Source organism: Melospiza georgiana, chromosome 18, assembly GCF_028018845.1.
Source record: "Melospiza georgiana isolate bMelGeo1 chromosome 18, bMelGeo1.pri, whole genome shotgun sequence".
In the NCBI taxonomy this organism is placed as follows: Eukaryota; Metazoa; Chordata; class Aves; order Passeriformes; family Passerellidae; genus Melospiza; species Melospiza georgiana.
The window spans coordinates 11,958,555-11,973,334 of record NC_080447.1 but is presented as its reverse complement, the minus strand read 5'-3'; the positions used below and the strand labels follow the sequence as shown (position 1 = coordinate 11,973,334).

The 14,780-nt window shown below is 45.6% G+C and overlaps 1 protein-coding gene across 4 annotated transcripts; it reads left to right on the top strand.

The window, feature by feature from the left end:
- Nucleotides 1–1,493: 1,493 nt before the first annotated feature.
- Nucleotides 1,494–14,089, top strand: LOC131090931 (solute carrier family 2, facilitated glucose transporter member 11-like). 4 transcript variants are annotated; one of them, XM_058036602.1, is made up of 12 exons: nt 1,494–1,780; nt 4,429–4,527; nt 5,028–5,188; nt 6,905–7,029; nt 7,722–7,851; nt 7,963–8,111; nt 9,218–9,405; nt 10,272–10,382; nt 10,855–10,956; nt 11,081–11,156; nt 12,023–12,150; nt 12,758–14,089. In XM_058036602.1, exons 1-12 carry the CDS (start codon nt 1,760–1,762, stop codon nt 12,956–12,958), a joined length of 1,491 nt encoding a protein of 496 aa, XP_057892585.1. In that variant the 5' UTR covers nt 1,494–1,759; the 3' UTR covers nt 12,959–14,089. The 4 variants fall into 4 exon arrangements, with proteins under 4 accessions (XP_057892585.1, XP_057892587.1, XP_057892589.1 ...); XM_058036604.1 differs by lacking the exons at nt 6,905–7,029; nt 7,722–7,851; XM_058036606.1 differs by lacking the exons at nt 11,081–11,156; nt 12,758–14,089 and having other exon boundaries at nt 12,023–12,115.
- The last annotated feature ends 691 nt before the right edge of the window (nt 14,090–14,780 follow it).

The window sequence follows — 14,780 nt, the reverse complement described above, 5'->3', positions numbered from 1 at the left end:
AGTAGAGATAAGAATTGTTTTCTCTTCTTCTCTCTGTGCTTCTCCAGGAAAAATCCTGTGAGAGAGAATAATGTTGAGAGAATGTGAATGCCACATCCCACTGCCAGGGAGGGCCTTTCTGTTCCTTAGAAAGAAGCAAGGCTGTCACTGCTGTCTGCTGTAGCTGACAGGAGCTCCAGGCGTGGCTGTCTGCTCTGTGCCAGGCTGTGGGGAGGCAGCAGGAGCAGGAGCAGGAGCACAGCCTTCTCTGCCTTCATGCACAGCCTTTCCAGCAGCACCTGCATTGCCTATCTGCCACCAGGACACAGAATGAGCACAGGAGAGGGAGCAGGAGCACGGCCTTCTGTGCCTCTGTGCACAGCTTTTCCAGCAGCACCTGCACTGCCTATCTGCCACCAGGACACAGCCAGGAGCACTGGGAAAGGCCTTGGATAACCAGGTTTGGGCTTCATTCATTTCTGTCACTGATGGCACCAAGGGAAATGAATTAAATCCCAATATTACCGGGTGGGATGTGCCTGGGCTCGTCTGGCCCTTGCTGCAGGGCCAAAGGTGGCAGCTGTGGTGTTTCACCCCACAGACACCTTTGGCTGGCTGGGTGTGTGGTGTTTCACCCCACAGACACTTTTGCCTGGCTGGGTGTGTGGTGTTTCACCCCACAGACCCCTTTGGCTGGCTGGGTGTGTGGTGTTTCACCCACAGACACTTTGGGCTGGCTGGGTGTGTGGTGTTTCACCCAGAGACACTTTGGGCTGGCTGGGTGTGTGGTGTTTCACCCCACAGACACCTTTGGCTGGCTGGGTGTGTGGTGTTTCACCCCACAGACACTTTGGGCTGTGGGTGTGTGGTGTTTCACCCACAGACACTTTGGGCTGGCTGGGTGCTGCAGCTAGGCACTGGAACAAGTCCAGGCTTGGTAGGTAAATTCAGTTTACCTCTGGTGGAAAGGCTGTAGGCGAGGTGAAGAGGAAAAGGAGACAGATTCTGTGGAGGGTTTAATCCAGACTTTTATAGCAGGGTCACAGAGGGCTGAATCTCGGTAACAGCTCCGCGTGGCCTCAATGTCCTTTTAAACCTACGGGCAGGGGGAGGGAAGGGATAGGTGAGCACCAACCAGGTGTGAGGGGGGGAGTCTCAGGGGACAATGACATCTGGACAGACCAATGACCTCAGTGCTGAGGGGCATCTTTTGAACTTGGCCAATCAGACGATTCTTGCTGGCCTGCTGAGATTGATGGGCAGCTCTCAGCAGGGGCAGGGGGAGGGAGAAGGCATTGCCACACCTAGGGGGCTGGGATAGGTGAAAGAGGATATTGCAACACACTGTAACAGGAAATAGTCTGGTTTGTCTCTCTAGATTGTGTTCCAGGACAAATACAATCAGGAAAAAAAAATTGTAGTTCATTTCTGCTTTGATCACACTCAGTCAGAGAAGTGATAGTGGTAGCTGTGCCAGATGCTCTGAAAGGAATTGAGGTTGTAAACCACAAGAGGGTTTAGAGAGGTCGGGATCTTGGAGAATCCTTTCCCTGGACTGGCATGGACTTTCAACAAAACGGACTGAACTGTCGTGCTAATGAACGTGCAGCTCAGTTTTGGGAATGTAAATCAGCTGGCAAAGCACCTGACAAATCAAGTGTCTTATCCTAACGTAATGGCTGACTAAATACACATTCCTGTGTTGGAGATTTATATAATCCTTCAGAGCACCCTGAGAGTACCAGAGCCTTGGCAGACAGAGGAAAACCTACGAAAGAGGATGGACAAGCTGCAGAGATTGGTAAAACATCTATTTTACTATTCTTATTGACAGATTTTTTTTTTTCATTTGGGTTTTTATAAAGCTGTGTAATACTGTCAGGTTTGCATAGAATTAATTTTCCGGTTCATGCAGTCCTTGGGATAAAGCTGTAGAGTAATGTCTCTCCTGGCAGCTGCACACCCCCACGGGGGCTGGGGAAGCACTGCAGCACAAGGCTTGGGAATGTCCTTCTGCAAATGCAGCTCAGCTCTGAGCACAGACACGGCCCCCGAAGGGAGAAACAAACCCTTCTGCTTCAGCTCATGGGCGCTAAAGAGCTCTGTGACACACGGCTTGGTAGGGGATGTGTTTTATAATGAAAGCAGGGAAGTGAGCAGGAGTGGTGTATTCCTAGACATTGAAATGGAAAAGAAATGTGCTGTTGTAGGGAGAGGAAACTCACCTGGAGAACGAGGATAATGAGGAGCCCAATCCTTAGCTCGGTTCTGAGGAACAGGACAGGGAGGTGGTGTAGCCATGGAAAGTGCAAGTGAAATGTATATGCTGCTAGCTGGGGCAGGAGAGCTCAGTCTGCTCCTGCTGCAGGCTTGAAATAGTCTGGTTTTATTTCTGTCCTGGAGGACACCCTGTCTCGGGCTGGTATGGAAGGTATTTAAAGGAAAACACTTTGAGGAAAGGGAAAAAATCCAAGATTATTTGAATTTGTGGTTTTAGAGATATTGTGAGACTAGAGAAAAATTTCCTTTTCTCTGCTGGACAGCTCTGTAAGGAGAAAATGAGCAGGTAAAGCAGAAAGAGGTTCTCAGCTTTGGGTTATTTAAGTTCTCAGGGTGACTGGGGTCATATTCATGTAGCAAAACACAGTCTGGCCTGAGGTGCCCTGCACTGGCGGGCAAACAGCCGAGCCTGAGCATGGGCTCTTTATGTGGCACCAGAGCTTTCCCAGTGGGAGGGGTTTTAAAGCAGGGGCTGGCAAAGGCCATCCTGGCCTCGGGCCACCCAGAACATCGGGCAGGAGGTGTCAGGCAAAAACCAGGGGCCCCCAAAATGCTCAGAGTGGTCTTGGGATGTGGAACGGGACTCCCTCAGGGCACTGTCGCAGACATCTTTTGTGAAAATCCTTTCCTTGGGATTTTTCCTGCTGAGAAGCTGCAGCAACAAAGTGTAAGCAATGGTTATCTGCTGCTGTGGAAGGCATCAGGTGTGGCTGTGATTGGGCCATCTTGGATGTTTACAATTAATGGCCAACCACAGACCAGATAGCTTGGACTCTCTGTCTGAGCCACAGACTTTTGTTATAGATTCCATTCTATTCTTAACCAGCCTTCTGAAAAGAAATCTTTCCTTCTGTTTCTTTTTAGTATAGTTATAATGTAATATATATATCATAAAATAATAAATCAAGCCTTCTGAAATATGGAGTCAAATCCTCATCTCTCCCCTCATCCTGAAAGCGCCCGTGACCACTGGCACAGAGCACATCTTGCCTGTCACAGGATTTCACCTGCACATGGGGAAACCAAAGGCACAGGCACAAAATAGTGGAAAGAAGCTGTGTGGTTCTGTGTGGGATCTCAGCACCTCAGGACTGATGTGCAGAGTGACTGAGACCACCCTTGGGGGGCTTGGGAGTCCTGGGATGTTGCCAGAAGTGTCTGGTGGCTGGACTTTGATCCTGCATGGGAGATGACACCTGTATGAGGATGGGAGGATTTCACTGGGTGAATGGTGAAGGGATAGGTTAATTAGAGTAAAACACAGGGTTTAAGATTTCTGTACAGGGGGGTCCAGAGAAGTAAGATGGAGGAATTGGGGCGTGTCCTGTCCTTTTTCTTCTTGGCCTCCATCTTCTGTGGTGGTGGTGGCACTTTGGGATTGGTTATTACTAAAAGTGCACTGGTTAATAAGGGTGAAAGGTATTGGGGAAAATAGGTAAATATTGTATACGTAGTTTTGGGTATAAAGATAAGTGACCACCCTGGGGGCTCTCAGTGTGCTCATGGCTGGCTGCTGAGCAGACCTCTGTCGGGCCAAGAGAAAATCTTGTAGATAAAAAGCTAATAAACACTGAGACCGAGAAAACACCTGAAGCCTCTTCTCGTCCTTTGGAGCGCGGGCTGCCCAAGGCCATCCCCGAGCCTTCCTGGGCCATTAAAACAGCCGAGACAGCGACAGTTCTGCTGTCAGCCTGCCAGTGAGCTGTCAGCTGCAGAGCTGGGCCAGCCAGGACAGCTTGTTCTGCACCCTTCAGAAGTCAAGAGCCCTGACTTTTATAGCAGTACTGATCCTGTGATGCCCCACGAGGCATCCCCTGCCCTTCCCTGCTTCCCAAGGCTCAGCAGTGCTGTCCCTGGGCAATGTGAGCAGGAGTGTCCCCAAGGAGGTCTGAACCCACTGGCTGCCACACATTTCATCTGTCTCATAATGCTGAATGCACATAGACTGCTAAACATTGCTCTGTACAAGTGCAGCATCACAGGAAAGACACTCTAATCTAAAATGTGTGTTATTATCATGAAGGGATGGAAATAACAGCACACCAAGGAATGCCAAATGCACTGGCTATCCATGGACATGGGAAAATCCCCCAGCTCAAAGCCTCAATGTCTTTTGAGTCAGTTTATTCTGTACAAGGAAGCCACCCACTGTCTGCCCCTTTTCTTCAGCTCCAGAACAAGATCCTGATCCTGACAATTTGTGCTGCTGGGATTGGAGGCACCTTCCAGTATGGGTACAACATCTCCATCATCAATGCCCCAGCCTCAGTAAGTACTGCAGCTCTGAGTGCCTGCCCTGACAGACCCTGGGGGCAGTGGGTGCCCCTGGAAATCTGCAGAAGGCAAGGGTGTGTGGTTCTCTCTGTGTAATTCACATCCAGAGCACAGGACTTGGTTGTCAAAAGTCACCCTTGAGCAGGACCTAGTGTCACAAGTTTATTCAAAAGCTTTGTTTCAACTGCTTTAGCAAAATCTAATTCTAGAATTTTTCAACCTGCATCCTTTCAAGTTGGTTTTTGCCTTTAGATTGAGAGTGAGACCCATGAAATGAATTTTTAAATTATCAAAAATAACCACATAGAGATATAAACCAACTGCAACTTTTCAACAGCAACAGTTTTACACCCTAAATTCTTTACTAAAAAACCATCTAAGATCTGGAGGAGATTAGAAGCATAAACACAGGATAAGTAGATATAATAATAAATGAGCATTTCCCTGTGCCCCTCCCCTCTCTGGTGGCTCTGCAGCTCTGTCCTCTCTCTCAGTACATCCAGGTGTTCATGAACACGACCTGGCTGGAGCGCATGGGGGTTCCCCTGGAGAGCAACACGGTGCTGCTGCTCTGGTCCTTCACTGTCTCTGCCTACCCTCTGGGAGGCCTCACTGGGGCTGTGGCTGCTGGCCCCATGGCCATCATGCTGGGCAGGTAAGAGGTGCTGCAGTTTAATTTAAGCTTTGCAGCTTCCCTTAGTCCAAGAGGAGTTAGGATCCCTACAGCAAAACACCCACTGTGGTTAAAAATAATATCTCAAATATCTGAATATCTCAAAAGTCATCAGGGACTGTTTTTTTCCCCACATTGCCTTCTCATCATTCCAGCCCAGCTGAGGGGCTACAAGGATTTCAGCTCAGCTCCTTCTCATAGTACCCACTCACATAATCTCTATCATTTTTGTGCCCAGTTCTCTGCCATGCTTTTAAATGAGAAATCATAATGGATGATATAATAATGATGTTATATTATAATGGATGACATAATAATGATATGATATCATAATGGATGATACCATAATGATTATCACAAGGATAATGGATCAGACTAATGATTTGTCTTCAAAATAAACTGTGGGGATGACACTAGAAAAGCAGAGGGTGCTTACAAAGAGCAGTGGGTGCATCCCAGCTCCTCATGTCTCACAGGTTGTGTAGCCACAGTTTGGTTTGAAATATTTCAGGAAGTATTCATTAAATCTCCACAGTGGGACTTTTTTACTCTGTGCTTGAGTCTCTGTAAAGTATCTGTCTTACCTCATACATCTTTCATACACAGCTCTATCCCCAGCTGTCTTCAGAAAAAAACCTAAAAATAACCAAAACCAAACTAACCAGTGTTAGCTACATAAACTACATAAGCTAATAGGAAATTAGATTTTGCCTCCCTGCCTCTTGACCCTAGGATTTTCCTTTATCTGCTATCACTTTGGTTTGCTTCTCTAATATGATGAAGGAGAGCCCATTATGGTTTGAGGTCCCATGACTTACTAATTTCATGGTTATGAAGACCTGGAAGGATATGGCTTCCTTAATCCATTCCATTTTTGAGATTTCACCCTGTACGACTTTGGAATAAAATCTTATTCCATCATAAATAAGAGAAACAAAGACTGGTGAAGCAGTGAGCAGGGACTAGAGAGAATTTCTGGCAATAATAACAGTAAGGGTCAATAGAGTTCTCTTTTTTCCCCCTGGTTTTCAGCAGAAATTTCTCCTGGGACACATGAAAACTTTCTGTCAAAGTTTCACAACAATTACACTATTACATGAAAAATGCCTGTTTCAACAAATTAGCAATTGCAGACCAAAATGCTCATGGCTTGCTGAGGGAATATTGCTCTCCATTCAAATGGGAATTTTGTGTGAGCACTCAGCCCTGGGGCTGGGGGAGAACCTGGTGGTGGCCTCAGAGAGCCTGAAGGGACACCCTGGGGTGGCACAGGGACACCTCCTGCAGGGCTGGGTTCACCAGGAGGTTCTGTGGGGGGCTCCAGCCCCTCTGCAGCTGCCCCAGGAAGGGATGTCATTGTAGGACACAAAATTACACAATGCACACACTGCTGTTTCAAGGTGGAAAAGGAAGTTTGTTATCTAACATTTCTAGATTTCCAAAAGTGTCAGTGGATGGGAGGGTGACAGTGCCACCTCTCCAATGACACTGGACAAACCAACAGTCTATCAAATTTCTCCTCTTCCATAAAAGAATGCAAAACAATAACTTATTTACATAAAGTGCATGAGAAGATTTGTTACAAGAATGTAAACATCAGAAGGTTTAGAAAATCTTCAAAAATCAGGGTGACAAAGTGGTTTATGCCAGAGCTGGTCCTGCCACACATGTGCTCACAACTGTGTTTTCTCTTGGAAGGAAGATGTCCCTGCTGCTGAACAATGGCTTTGTGATCATAGCTGCAGCCTTGTCTGGGTGCAGCAGGATGGCCAAGTCCTTTGAAATGATCATGCTCAGCAGATTTCTTACTGGTGTGAATGCAGGTATGGCAACAGGAGAAATATAGAAGGATGAAGGTGGTAACAATCAGAAGATATTTAAGTAGGAATGATCCAGGATGTTAAAGCAATTAATCCTTTAGGCTGACCAGACACATGTAAGTGAATTAAGAAGTCGTATATACAGATTTTATACTTTGCTTGTAAGGGCTTTGTCTGAAAGCATACACAGGCAAGGAGGTTTTGTGTACTACATGTAAGTCTCTCTGTGCATGGGGAAAATTTGAGCTGAAAATGGATCCCTATCTGCTTGTAAGAATGTCAGTCACTCACCAGCATGAGCACCACCACAAAAGCTTTTGTAGAAAAATCTGGATATTTTCAGTATAAGGGAATGATCAATATAAGGGACTTAAAATATGATATTCCCCTCAAAAGGGGGAGGTCAGGGGAAACATTGCATATAACCTTGGATTTGGTGCTGAAAAGACCACAGGGCTGAGGCCCTGACAGGTTTCAGTTTCATTGTCCACTACTACTGATGAATATTGAAATGTTTAGTTACACAAGGACAGGGGTGAAATTGAAGGTTTGGGTGGATAAGAAGCTCAGGTAGATTATTTATCACAAGGCCTGCAACAGAAGAGTGCAGCTGGCAGCCTCCAGAGGGGCTGCCTGCATTTATTCTTGTCTCCTCTGCCCACAAGCTGAGGTCAGCATTTGTCTGCCTTGCCCAGGTGTGAGCATGAACATTCAGCCCATGTACCTGGCAGAGAGTGCCCCAAAGAAGCTCAGAGGAGCTGTGGCCTTGACCTCTGCATCATTTACAGCCCTGGGGCTGGTGCTGGGGCAGGTTGTTGGGCTCAGGTAAGGTAAAGCAAGCAGCCCAATCTTTCCTTCCTTTCCTTCCTTACCTCCCTCCCTATTTGCCAGGTTGTAAAGATTCTGTGTAAATAGTATTTGTTTCTTTTTCTCCAGGGAGCTCCTGGGAGGGGAGGAGAGCTGGCCATTCCTTTTAGCAAGCAATGTGGTTCCTGCCCTGATCCAGCTCACAGCTCTGCCTTGGTTCCCTGAGAGTCCCAGATATCTCCTGATTGACCGTGGAGACAAAGAATCCTGCATCTCTGGTGAGTTTGGGGTGACTATTAGCTCATGTGAGACTTGGGCCCCACCATTTTTGGAATGGTGTCACAAATTTTACATGTAGGAAGATTCATATCAAGTAGTAAATATGATCACTTCCTCCTTTCAAACTAAAGAACATTCTATAATCTTAAAATGATTTGATCTACTGAGGGAATTGAAAGGCATCTTCCTACAACAGGCTTATTTGCTACAGAAATAGGGTCAAAAGGTAAGACTTGTGTTCACAATGGCAAATGTTTTGTAACTATGTAGTGAAATAAATGCTGGTTGAAGAGCTCAGGATCAAATCTGAAGCCAATTCATATTAAGGGATTTAGTTAGATTTGTGGCATACAAATCCTTATATGCAGAGTGGCTGGAGTTATTTTGTGGGAAATATGTGCTGTGTACCAAGAACATCTTAATTGCCTGCATTCCCAGGGAGGGCACTTGAGATCTGAGTCAGAAGCATGGCTGCTAAAATGGCACTGATGGGAAATACTCACTTGTCAAACAATGGTGAGAGGGGTTTGCACTCCCTTTCCCCCAAACCTTTCTGGCTGCACCAGAGCCAGTGAACTCTGTGAAGGTCACAGCATGATCACAGGCTTGTGGCAGACATCTTTTATGAAAAATCCTTTCCTTAGGATTTTTCCTCCTGAGAAGCTGAGAGGCCTCAGGAACAAAATGTAAACAATGATTATCTGCTGCTGTGGAATGCAACAGGTGCATCTGGGATTGGTCTTGTGTGGTTGTTTGTAATTAATGGCAAATCACAGTCAGCTGGCTCGGACAGAGAGCCAAGACAGAGCCTTTGTTACCATTCCTGCTGATTCTATTCTTAGCCAGCCTTCTGATGAAATCCTTTCTTCTATTCTTTTAGTATAGTTTTAATGTAATACATATATCGTAAAATAATAAATCAAGCCTTCTGAAACATGGAGTCAGATCCTCATCTCTTCCCTCAACCTGAGACCCCTGTGAGCACCATCACACAGGCTCTGTCCTGCAGCTTTCTGCAGCCATCACTTGCTGCTCCATTCCTCACCCTGCAGAGCAACCAAATGAAGAAAAAACCCAGGACTAAGAGTTTCCCTTGTCCTTGCAGCCCTGCAGAAGCTCAGAGGCACCAGTGACCTGAGTGCAGAGCTGGAGGAGATGCTGGCAGAGCAGGCTGCAGTGAAAGGCCAGAGAGCAAAGAACCCCTGGGAGCTGTTCCAGAACCCAGGGCAGCGCTGGCAGCTGGTGAGCATCGTGGTGCTGAGCAGCGCCATGCAGCTCTGCGGCAACGACTCGGTGAGCAGCCTGGGGGGCCTGGGGGCTCTGGGGCTCAACATTCTGGCAGCAGGAGAGGAATCAATGGTATCTCTCTGCCTGTGGAGATCTTCACATGTCAGGTGTTGTAGGAGTGTCAGGGGGTAGGATGGTGGGGATGGATGGAGAGCAGAGATCTCTGAGCCAGGTCAGGAACTTGGGGTTCATTGCAAAGGGCCTGGGTGCAGGGCCCTGCTGGGAGCTGCCAAACACAGCTGGGGCAGGGCTGAGAGAAGAGAGGGGCAGAGAGGGTGAGAGGGTGAGAGAGTAAAAGGGTAAGAGAGCAGAGTTCCCGTTCCAATGCAATAAATCTTCTGTGTTGAATATTCTAATTCTCATTAACCAATCTAGTGCAAGATACAAATCCTACAGCATTTCCATACAGCCTATAGGAATCATTACATCACCATACTGTGCTACATTTTAAACCCTAAGAACTCCTCTTTGGGCCCTTCTGCCAAGCTGTAGGGTCTGCTCTGACCCTTGGGGCTGTCTGCAAGCAGAGGGTGTTGTTCCATCAAAAGGGGATCACCTTCAGCTGGCCATGCCATTGTTTTCCAGTTGTTCAGTAACTGAGGGATCTCAAAGCTTGCTTTCATTTCAATCTCACTTATAGTTTCCATATTCTCAAAATCTTTTGCCAGACAATCATATTTATAAGGCTTTCCTGTTTCACCTTCCCCAACAAGGTGTTTGGTCCCCAAAATACACCTGTGTGTTATGGGAGGATTCGGAAGGATGCTGTCAAAATAGACACTGTGGTCACTCTGCATGGTCCTTCAGGAAAAACAATGGGATGTATTTTCAGATGTCTTCCCTTACTGCTGTCTCCTTTCTTCTCTTCACAGATGTATTTTTATGCAGCTTATGTGTTCCAAGAGGCTGGAATTCCCGAGGACAAAATCCCCTATGTTGTAATCGGCACGGGAAGCTGTGAGCTGATCACATCTGTCACTTGTGTGAGACTCTTGGTGCACTGTGCTGACTGCAGCCTCTGCTGCAATTCCAAACTTGGGGTTTACATTGCTTTTCATGCCAAGGAAGCCCCTTAGGCACAGGAGCCAGGCTGTCTGTCAGCACCCCCAGCCAGATGGGTTAATGCAGAGCTATTTGGTCAGACATTGCACTGCCATCACTGTCTGAAATCTCTAACAAGTGTAACTCTCTTGCTTTGTGTTCATATGGATGGTGGCAGAGTTTAGGTACAGCTGGGACATTCTCATCTCCCCTGATCACCCTTCTGCCTGACTCCTGCCACCAGAACTTTCTTTTGAGTTTTTTTTTTTTTTTTTTGCTATGAAGCAGAAAACATCCTGAAAGTTACTGTAAAGCAAACTAGGCATGGAGTATTGAAAGATGAAGAGGAAAGAGGCAGGAAATATAAAGCCAGGTTAAATATCTTGCCTTATTTGCCTGTGTCACTGTGTGCAGAACATGATCATAGACTATGCTGGTCGGAGGCCGCTGCTGCTGGGGGGATACATCTTCATGGCAGCCTGGGCCATCGTCTTCATGGTCGCCCTGAGCCAGCAGGTAACAAACTTTCCTCACTTATTGAAGTGGAATGGAGTTGGGCTTTGCCTTTTGTATGGCTGGGGTGTTCAGTGGTGGCAAATGAGTGCCCTCACTGGTTTTCCATTGGTCTCTGTGGCTGTAGACTCAGATTAGCTGGATGCCTTATCTCAGCATGGCCTGCATTTTCGCCTATATCCTGAGCTTTGGAATCGGACCAGGTCAGTTCCCTCAGTGTTTTCAGTGAAACTTTTGGGGTTTGGAGATGTGTGCAGGCATCTTATGGAAACTCTCAGACCCTCTTTAGCTGCAGCATACTCCAAGGAACGAGTTTCTGCAGGTGCTGTCTGGCTGTGACACAGGGTTGGTGCCCCTGGTCAGTCAGTGCTGTGCAGGGCCAGGCTGTGCCCATTTCTCTCTCTCTGTCATATTCCCCCTTAGTCATCCTGGCTATTAGGCTAATGCACTTGGAAGTGATTCTTGGCTTAAATAGATTACTTTTGATTTGCTGCCCAGTCCATTAGGTCTGTAAACCAAAATTTCTAATGCTTCACTTTAATCCCAGAAATTGTTGGCTATGCCCTCTGGTTGTTTTCTTGCAGATACAATTTCCACATCTATCTGTGAGCCTACTAATGTGCCCTTCTGTGGCAGAATACACCAGTTTCTGGGGGTGGGCAATACACAGGATGTTGTGGATGTTTGCATGGTGAATATAGAGATGTGAGACTCTGTTTGCTCACATGAGTTTGAAGGAAGGCAGGCAAGAATAGAACCAAGCTGCCAGTGTCACATGCCACACAAGTTGGCAATAATTTCTTGTCCCAGTCCCTACAGTGCCATGGAGTTGAATTAATTATAAGCCTTTCTCACCGTTGGGTCCTGGTAAGAATAATGTGGATTACAAAATCTTTCCTGGCAGCTCATTCTAACATGAGAAAGTCTGAATAATCACCCAGTCCCTTAATATTTAACCTAAAAATTCACCTCTCACACTTCATGTTGTGTTTTCTTGTTAAGACGTGCTCTCTTGTTTTTAATGCAATGTTAACAACACGATTAACTTTCCTGCCATTTCTTTTTCCAGCTGGTGTAACAGGAGTTCTGCCCACAGAGGTTTTTGATCAAATGTCCCGACCAGCTGCTTACATGATCTGTGGCTCCCTGCTCTGGTTCAACCTGTTTGTGGTGGGAACAGCCTTTCCCTTCATTGTGGTGCGTTCCCAAAGCCAAGCAGCTCTGAGTGCCCTGGGCAGGAGAGGGGCTCTGGTAGGGACAGGAAAAGAGAATATTGCAAGCAGCAAGATAGCACTTCTTTGGAAAGTATCTTTATGAGGAGAGTGGCCAGAACTCCTTTAAACCAAACTTTCTCCGTGGTTTCTGATTTGAGGTTGGGAGCGGAATCATTTGGGAGATGGATGATCAATATTCCTTGTCTGTCCTCAGTTGAGAACAGCTGGAACAGAACATGTGATGTAATTTCCCATTGCCAGACCCTGCCTCTATTCCTTAAGGTGATTCCTGAAGCAAGAGGGAGCAAAACTCCACAATATACATTCCTGTCTTGCTTCCTACTTAGGGCTCCCATGCTATATAGTTATATATAGGGAGAAAGCCCAAAAAAGACAATTAAAAATACTGCTGTTGCCATGTCAAATTTCCCAGTCTATGCTGGGGAGCTGTTGCATCCAGGCATGTGAGGCTCTCACCAGGATTCACAGAAATACTCCCTGGGTGACTTTAGGCAGGAAGAGGGATTAGTGGCCTTTCTGTCACCATACAGAATGTCACCAACACTGTCTTGTTTTTTCCTCCTCCTCAGAAAAGTCTAGCACATTTCTGCTACATCCCATTCCTTGTGGTCTGTGTCTGCACTGCCCTCTACGTTTGGTTTTTCCTTCCTGAGACAAAGGGAAAATCCTTCCTGGAAATCTCGGAGGAGTTTGGGAAAAGGAACTTCAAAGCTAAGAGCCGTGGAGGTTTCTATAAAGGCCCTGAGGAGATCAAAACCACCTCATTGTAGCAGAAGAATGGAAGATGCTATCTGGGGGAATTCTGCAGTGAATTCAGCAGTGGCTCTGTGCCCTTGCAGGGACACAAAGAGAGAAGTTAGAGACAATCTCTTACTCTTAGGTTCTTAAGTTCACCTTGAAAACATACACTTGAACCTATAATCCAAGCAAAAGTTCAATAATCTGTTCTCAGCTTTTAGTAGTAACACATGCATATTTTAGAATCCATATCAGAATGACAGAATGATGCCTTACTCTCTTATCATCATACAACACCATGTAATGCTTTAGAAAACTTACTCAGAATTTCTTCAATTCAGAAGTCCTTCTTTCCTTGCCCCTGAATCTGGGCTTTCTAACACAGAAATTAATGCGATTAAATTCTGGTTTCAGACACCAGATGAAATTTTCAGTACTTTGTCTTGGTGCTCCCGTTGTTTCTGTTATTAAGTGATTTCAAATTGATCCCTACTTGTTAAGCAATAGTGAGCAGTTAATTATTTTCAGCTATAAAAACATGTGACAGATGGATTAGAAAGAAAGCTTCTATTACTTGCTAAGTGGCTTATTATACAACAGACTTTTGGGCATTGTTTTGCAGACTCTTTATTCTGGACTGGTTTCCTTCATGGCTTGTTTGCTGTCTTCCAGTCCTATGTTGTAAAGCACGAGTAATTCTCTAATTTGTCCTGCTCCCATGGACACTGCTGGTGCATCTTGTAGGGTTCTGCACCTGTGCTGATGTTAACCATGGTGAGAGCATGGCTGGTTTTGGGTGTGCATCTCCAGGTCACACCCCAGTGTTCTCTGCAGCTCTCTCCATAGAGCTCATTGGCAAAGAGCCAGATGTGAGATTGAATCTTTCCAGTTAACCTGACACAGAACAGGGCAACACTCCTCACCGAACGTGGCCTTGCACAGGCACTGGCCTGACTGTTAAGCTTCTCCCAGTTTCTTCTCAAAGTCATAACCAAGCCACCTCTTTTCTTTTGCCTTTGTATGAAAGGCACAGCGCTGCTCATGTTTACAACGAAGAAGAATACATTTGCAAAATAAGTAGGTAAAGTTTCTTTCAGTGTATTTTTGAACTACATTTTAAAGAAAAATGCAGCATTTTTGAATAAAAAGACTGTAAACATTTCTGGAGTGTGTTACTGTTGTGCTGGACACGAGTGGAGCAGCAGATCTATTTCTCAGAAGAGGAATCTGTGCAAGAACTCTTTTGTGGTGCTGTTCCCAGGGGTCCCAGGATGAGGGAAGAGATGAGAATCTTGACTCCATGTTTCAGAAGGCTGATTTATTATTTCATGATATATCTTGTATTAAAAGAAAATTATATATTAAAGCTATACTAAAAGAAGAGAAGAAAAGATTTAATCAGAAGGCTTAAGAGGAATGGAATGATAATAAAATCTTGTGACTGACCAGAGAGTCTGAGACAGCTGGAGTGTGATTGGCCATTAATTTAAAAAAATCACATGAGACCAATCAAAGATTCACCTGTTGCATTCCACAGCAGCAGATAATTATTGTTTACATTTCGTTTCTGAAGCTTCTCAGGACAAAAGATCCTAGCAAAAGGATTTTTCGTAAAATATGTCCGTGATACTCTTTCACTACCCAAATTTTATAATGTATGAAAAAAAAAAAAGGAAACATTTTTTCCTTTGTGGTTGTTGCTATTTTAGAAGTCATTAATATATAGACATGAGTAAGAGCAGCTACCTCTGCTCTTGGAAAACACTGAGATTTTGAATTATGCAGGATTTTGAGACAAGACAATCAAGAGCAGGACTCCATAGAATTGGGAACTGGAGAGATACTTTTCATTAC